Source organism: Montipora capricornis, chromosome 6 (assembly GCF_036669925.1).
Source record: "Montipora capricornis isolate CH-2021 chromosome 6, ASM3666992v2, whole genome shotgun sequence".
NCBI classification, from domain to species: Eukaryota; Metazoa; Cnidaria; class Anthozoa; order Scleractinia; family Acroporidae; genus Montipora; species Montipora capricornis.
Genome location: NC_090888.1, coordinates 69539521 through 69547020, shown reverse-complemented (window position 1 = coordinate 69547020; position 7500 = coordinate 69539521). Strand labels below are relative to the sequence as shown.

Here is a 7500-nt window from a genome sequence, read left to right as displayed (position 1 = left end):
CTCTCAGACTGGTAAATAATATTTGTACCTGTCACTGGAATTGGTGGTGACATATTGACCTAGTGGATCCCAGTTCACGCCTTGCACATAATGTTTATGATCCTTAAAAATCATAAGCTTGTGACCTGCAAAAGAAGATGGCATAGAGAGATTTCAGTATTTTAATCATAAGCTTTACATTGTAATTCTATTAAGAACCTGCAGTTTGCAAGCTTTCTGAAACAACTTCATACCTTTTGCAATGTCCCAGATTATTGCACTGTTGTCTACAGATCCTGAGATTAAGCTGTTGCCATCTGGAGACCAACAGAGGTCGTACACATCCTCTAAATGACCTCTACAAAACAATTTTACCACTTAACATCCCAATTCAAGTACTGTTCTTCACTTTAAGTTATTGCCTTAGTGTTAAGCAAGAAGGCGTGTGAAGCAAGTGGAAGAAATAAGGTGACGATTTAGGTGCCAATGGTAACAGTACAGAAAACAATAACAAGGTTAGTGTTTTATGTTTATGTTCCCTTGTAAACTAAATTAAGGGGAAATTGCACACCAGGGGATCCCTCATCAATGTAGAAGATAGCCCCTTCCATTGAACATACAGTATCAAAGAACATTGGCATGTTTAATTGAATCAAGATATTTGTGCAACCTTTAATTAAACCTTCATACAACATATCCTGTAATAAAATTCTTGAACTCAGTTTCCAGTCCGAAAATTACCTCAAAGCCTTGTGAGATGTCCATGTCTCCTTGCTTTGTAAATCTTCCTCCTCCATAAGTGTTGCATTGGTACTATGATCAGGAGAACTATTGAGCCTCCACAACATAATTATTGCATCTGAAAGGAAAAAATAACCATACAGGTTATGGTCCAAAGTGTTACTTTACAGCCTCTAACTCCAATTATTATTAGTTTTGGGCATTATTTTACAAATTTGAACTGATGCTGCCTTTTTGGCAAAGAACCAAACTTGCTTTTGTGTGAACCAAGTAAAAATGCTGATTTACAGCTGCATGATACAGCTGCATGAATGCAGCATGGTTGGCCCCCAGCATTGTTGAGTGCATCATTTTAGGGTTTTGTGTACATCCACTTGCATGCTGCTTGCTACATGTAAAATTTCTGAGTCAACAAACTGCAACATGCTTTTTGTTTTGTATTTGCCAGAATGTAGTGTAGCAGTGTTGAATCTCTTTGCAATGCTTTCCTTAAGATGTTGGGGCCATGCATGTGCAATGCAAGTGTAATCTCAAGGATTAGTGTTAAGGTCTTCTAAATGTCTAAAAACCTGAACATAACCACAAATGACAATAAGAAAATCAGCACTTAAACATAATCATTAGCCCTATCTAAATCAAGCCCTTAAAGTAATCCAAACCATAAATGAACATAATAATATTAGTAAACAAATTACTATATATGATTCGGTGGAAATGACTGGTTGATCTTGACGAACAAAGACCTTCATTAATAACATCAAAAGAGATGTGAAAGAAACATCTCTCAACCTACCATCTCCTCCAGATGCGAGAATCTCCTCTACAAGGGACACAAGAATACCATAATAAATATTAAGTTTTGTAAAATTCCTCAATAATAATTACTCTTGATAACAGTAAAAATAGGCACAGTACTTGCATGCCCCTGTAAATTCTGACACATTTCAGATGTTACCCTCTAAGTAAGATTTGAATATTATTATTATTATTATTATTATTATTATTATTCACCACTGGTAAATGAAATGGGGACACCTAACTGGATTAATTTTAAATACACAAAAAGGTTACTATTAAAAGGATCGGATTTTTTCCAATATTCACACTGAAAATATTTAGCCATTACATAACGATGATGAATCGCATTTCTCGGAAAATTGATACATACAATTCAACTTTATTTTATTCTTAAAATCCTCTTTCACTATGCCTATAATTTTCTACTTGAGCACTCTGTGCATGATTACTACCGCCATCTAAATTGTTGATTATCGTTTAAGGGTGCATTACATGGTGAATTGCTGCTGCTCATAAGAATAAAGTAAAATTCATATAACAAGCTTACCTTTAGGTGAAAATCGCACCACGTTCACTGCCTTCGTATGTCGATTCAAATTGGCCAAAAATTCGATCTTCGTTTGCTGATCTTCGTTAAACGTAATCGACCAGATCTGGGAAGATACGTCAAAAGTCGCTCTAGATAACACAATCTGTATTTTACCAGAGATCATAAACAAACTTATATCGTAAGCTTCCTCACTTTCACATCATTGTCAGCTCCTGCAGAAGCCAGCCGCCATTTTGATCCTACTTTACTAAAATCAACGCTTAAGATAGGTTTCTTTCCATGCCAAGCAATCTCCGGAGTGTCCAGCTTCATGTCCGAGTTGTTGGATTGAATTTGTAAGCAATTTTGCTTGAAAATATTGGTTTGAGCTTCTGGAAGCTTTCCTCCCTTAGAACAAGTTGTACTTTCCCGCCAAAAAATCGTACCACAAAAAAAAAAATGTGCCGACAAGCAACCGAAAGCATCATTCTCTCGGGACCGTTCGGATCCACCTTATTTGGAAATTGTCGTAAAGTTACGAAAAACCCATGTGTTGAAGCTTGTCAGCTTTTCGTGAATCTTTCAACCATGCAGCGGACACCGACATGTAAAAACTGCTGTAAAAGTTATGGGTTTAAAGGTAAGCGATTGATGCAAGCTTAAATGCAAATTAAAATTAGATTGCTTCCTTGCCCGCCAAACTATATACAGCAGCTGATTCGCCAGCCGTCGCTGTCGCCAAGCATGCATCAGCTGCGCTTTATGGATTGAGGTGTCGAACCTTCAGCTGTTTAGGGTGTTTTTTCACCAAGTATGCCTTCATAAACTGACTAATGGCTTGCACCAATATAAATGGTTAAAGATGCATCTATCTTGAGCTTGATTGTGAATTTGGAGCTTCGGAAAGTGTCTATTTTGAAGGACGGTGCCTACTAATTCGAAGGTATTTCTGCGCGGCTTACTGAATATGCAAGAAAAGCAGATAGATCTTAACAAATGTTATTGAAATTCTAAATGAAAATTGGGGGTAACCACTCATTTTTCGGACATAATTAATCAAACAATAATTGTAAAAATCTTTAAAATACAAAGCAATTTATGGCATTCGTTGTCAAATTGAAGCTTAATAATATCTGAAAAATGCATGGTTGCCCCCAGATTTCTTTTTGGATACCAAGAGCACTTGGTAAGTTCTGCTTTTTCCACATAGTTTTGAACCGCGCAAAAATATCCCTGTATTAATAAGCACCCTACCACCCATAGGAAATCCGAGTGTCTCTAGATGCCCAGAACGCATGCGCAATAACAATAGTAGGCACCGTCTTTTAGCTTACATTTATTTGGTAGAACATCTGCGACTCTGTCAGCTGGCATTAGCCAGAGTAAAATCGTGAAGTCTCACTAATGCAGACTTACTGGAAGCCTGGATCACATCTAAATGTTGCTAGAGCTGCGACTGCTGGTAACACGCCAATCAAATCGAAACTTCAACATCCCCCTTCCCGGCAAACCCCAGGCATTTGACTATCTTCTGTGCCTGGGAAGTGGGAAATTTGACCTTTGCCTGCGTGGGGTGGGGAAGATTGAACTGAAAGTATCAGGGATGTTGAAGTTTCGACTTGATCAGTACATAAATTTCATGTTATTCATTCACAGACAAAACAGCAGGACCAATCCTTCTCAAGGCTTGGAGCTTGAATCTGGAACAAAATCCCCGAGTTGTTAAAATCAAAACCAAAGCAATTATTCAAAAAACACCTTCAGACTAAATTGTTGCAGTTTTTAGTGCATGAGGGGGTTTATGTTGATGTCTATAATCTTGCTGATAAATTATTCCCTATATCTTTCTAGCAGATATATATGTGTTTTTCCCATATTTAATATTTATTTTTTATTATTTTATGTTGTACATGTATATATCTTTAACTCTGCACTGCCTAGATTAATTAGCTATGCTATTTGCGGTGTGCAGTTATATTATACATGTATTTATATTTATGTACATGTGTATGTGTGAATAAACTTGTAATAGTTGTAATAGCAATTTCATGAAGGGAAACAACAAAAGGTGTCGGTAGCAGTGTTTTGTAGTATCTTTCTGTGCATCTTGATCAGTTCTTAGCTCATAGGGAAGGGCATATAATAATATTATGTTGAGTTGTAGCATGCAGAAGGAGTGAGGACCTGTGGAATGTTAAGCAGTTTGCTCTGCCCCCATCCGTCTTTTTTCACTCTATGTCTTCTGTCTTGTGGTTGGATTTCCACGATTTACTTGCTATGGGAGTGGTGACTCAGCTCAGGCATCCCTCTTTTACTTTTAAGGCGTCAGCTGTTTATGTCAAAAAATTAAGTTAAATTTATTCCTATGTTTTTTGTTATGACTAAAAGACTTATAATTTTTACTTTTATACCTTCAGATGTTTCCAAGCCAATTGGAAACCGAATTCCTCTGCTGCTAGAGTGTGGCCATACTTTCTGTGAGGGCTGTGTTACAAAATGGGCCAGGTTACAAAAAAATCAGGTGTCGTGCCCAGAATGTATGCACAGTACCCCTCTATTGTCAGAAGGAGAAAAAGGAGTGACAAATATTCCTGCAAACATCTATTTATTAGGTGTAAGGACCAACACCAAGAGGGCCTCATTTCGCAGGTACATGTAAGAATAATGAAATTAATTGATTTTCGAAATCCTACTGCACAAAACTGTAGAGAAATACAGCTGGCTTGCTTTCATATGCACCTTACCTTAGGAATTGTTCATTATTACCGTAAAAGTCCAGGTATAAGTGTCACCTTTTTTTCTCAAAATTCAAGGCAAATCAAAAAATGGGGGGTGCGGCTTGTTTACAGAAACACCTGAGGTTGGAGTTTTCTAAGGCCTAATTAATATTCAATGCATAAAACTTCTCTTGAAAGATGTCACTGAATAAACATATAACACACTGAAAGCATGTTGTTGTTGATCATTGGCTTTTTCATGAGTGGTGGCTCCTAAATGAGCCGTTTGTATCTTGAAGCCTTCACACTTTACTGGAACAACTAAACACCAATCTACATGCATTCTCCATTCCTCCTCAAAGCTGTTTGCTATGGTCACATGTCTTTCTGCTTCTTAAAAAAAAAAATCGCACCAAGAGAGCATCTTAAGATTTTTATAGTAAACTCACAAGATACACTGTAAAGGTATGAGAAGTGAAATTTCGCTATCGAAAGACTTAAATATTGGAAAGCTCGCAACAACCACTGTGTCAGTGTTTGAAACTGTACTTTTTTGTCCTTGTTTGTTTACCAATAGAACTTTATTGGAACTTCAAATTTTGTTGTCTCCATTTTTTTTAAAAATTCGAGCCTCTAAATTGGGGGTGCAGCTCATATACAGGTGCAGCTTATACACAGACTTTTACGGTAACCTACATCTATTCCTGACATTTTATAGATTTTACTCTGTTTAACACTGGGTGATTATGGTGATCAGTCTGAATGGGAGCTGTTTTGGGCGTGAAAAGGTTAAGAAAAGACTGGGGTAAAGAACTTAACTACAGTGTACATGTATCTACATGTAAGGCAAAGAATTGTCTTAATTTCTTCTGGAGCTGAGCAGTTTTTTACATTTATCATAAAATACAATGTAGATCCATGCGAAATCACCAAAGGGGCACTTTGGATTGGTTGTCGAAATTGGGTGTGCGTCTAATTTAGGGGCATTTCTGAACACAAGTTTGAACTTTGGCTTTTGAATCCACTAAGTTTAACCCTAAGAGTGACACTTCAGAATTTTACTCTAATGCCAGATGATTTTACTTGTTATTGGGGCCGTTTCAGGGGCAAAAGGGTTACCGGTAACAACATCTAGGTCCACTCAAAAACTATTTCCCCTTTAACCCTGTCCCTGCTGACCTCGAGGGTCACACTCGTAGATTTTAGAAGGCTGAAATTGGGATATTGGGGGACTTGATGCTTTGCTATGTGCTTTGGCCTAGGTTGCTTTTTGGCTTGCTGGCATCTTTTCGCTCCCTCCCAAATTTTGGGGTTAGGGTTACGTCCCACACACTGGTTTTCCTCAGACTGATGTGTTGACAGGTGCCTGGGGGGTAGACTGTGGCTTGGTTGTCATGGTGACTGACCTCCTTGCTGCTGAGAAGAACGCTGCTTCCTCTCTTGCTACCTTTGTGGCACCTACAAAGTACATGTATATTGTGCCCTCCAATAAACTCGCTTGGTGTTTTAAACTCTGACTAAATACAGACGATTTTACTCGTCATTGGGGGCTTGTTCCAGGAGCGAAAAGATTAAGCTTGTCAGTTTTATATAGGGTATAATGTATACATTTCTACTAGAATCTTCCTTGTCAGGGTTGTAAGTATTATTTTGTTCGCTTAAAAAGTACTAACCTCATATTTACATGTATTTTTTACAGCGATGTTGAGAAGATTGGTCGTTCAAAGCTAGGAACAAAGGCAGGCTTGCAAAGAGCGATCAGTCAGTTTTCACAGGAGAAAAAAGCTCAATTGAGTAAAACTGAGACAGGCAAGTGCTTGTTTTTTGCAAGAAACAGGTGTCCGAAGTTTTCTCTTGATGCATTAATTCATACTGAAGGAAAGCGTGTCCCATTTATTTATTTAATCGCTTTCACTATGCTTACCATACTAAACAGACTAAAATATACATATAACACCTTAGAGACCTCGTCTTCGCACCGCACTAAGCTGTCGAGGACGGGCATCCTACCGTCGGGCGGTGTACTGTAAATGCATCAAGGGGTGCCACAGGCGCATCTCCACTCCAGAGGAGATCTGTCGCCCACCGTACGTAACATTAGCAGGTATAGAGTTAGATTTGGTTTTATGGCGGAAGTAACTCCAGAAACGCTTTGCATTGACTTTCAAGCTGTCACCAAGAGAAGTGTGATACTCCTTTAACTTCCTGTTTATCAATGCCTTAGATTCTTTTCTTAAAATCCTGAACTTTCCAAGTTAAAAAGCGCTGTTGTGTTTCTTGGCGCCACGTCTAGCTGATTCTTTCCTCTTCAGCAAATGACGAACTTCTTTGTCAATCCAGGGTGGCGTGTTTGTGTCCCTGACTCTAGCCTTAGGGATATTAGCGTCAATAATATCCAAAAGGGCGGATTTCCAACTAGACCAGCAGGCGTCAACACCTACTGATAGCTGAGCTCTGCATAATCTGCAGTTTGAGGTTCTCAAAGTCAGCTGATTTAAAATTGTAAGCATAGCGGGCAGGTTTCTTCACCCTACAAGGCCTGGCTACAAAGTCAAATTCAAGTAGGTCGTGGTTGGTCTCAAGGCCAGCCTGTATAGTGGTCAAGGTCACGATGTTCAGTATGCGGTCAGGTGCATCAGTTATTATTAAGTCCAAAATATTCTCCTTGCTGGTCGGAAAAGGGTTCACTTGCAGTAGAGAATAGTCTTGTAGAGTTTCACAGAAAGCACAATCAGC

At 38.5% G+C, this 7500-nt stretch overlaps 2 protein-coding genes across 2 annotated transcripts in view; one reads left to right on the top strand and one right to left on the bottom strand.

The window, feature by feature from the left end:
• Positions 1-2504, bottom strand: part of LOC138053045 (chromatin assembly factor 1 subunit B-like) — a 13698-nt gene extending 11194 nt beyond the window's left edge. The window contains exons 1-6 of the mRNA XM_068899726.1: positions 2261-2504; positions 2066-2171; positions 1514-1540; positions 721-838; positions 234-337; positions 29-125 (exon numbers count right to left, since the gene is read on the bottom strand). Of these exons, the coding sequence (XP_068755827.1) occupies positions 29-125; positions 234-337; positions 721-838; positions 1514-1540; positions 2066-2171; positions 2261-2380 (572 nt within the window). The 5' untranslated portion in view covers positions 2381-2504. The remainder of the gene's footprint in view (positions 1-28; positions 126-233; positions 338-720; positions 839-1513; positions 1541-2065; positions 2172-2260) is intronic.
• A 105-nt stretch (positions 2505-2609) lies between these two features.
• LOC138053026 (RING finger protein 17-like) overlaps positions 2610-7500 on the top strand; it is a 57241-nt gene continuing 52350 nt past the window's right edge. Inside the window, exons 1-3 of the mRNA XM_068899699.1 lie at positions 2610-2687; positions 4465-4696; positions 6464-6573. Of these exons, the coding sequence (XP_068755800.1) occupies positions 2636-2687; positions 4465-4696; positions 6464-6573 (394 nt within the window). The 5' untranslated portion in view covers positions 2610-2635. The remainder of the gene's footprint in view (positions 2688-4464; positions 4697-6463; positions 6574-7500) is intronic.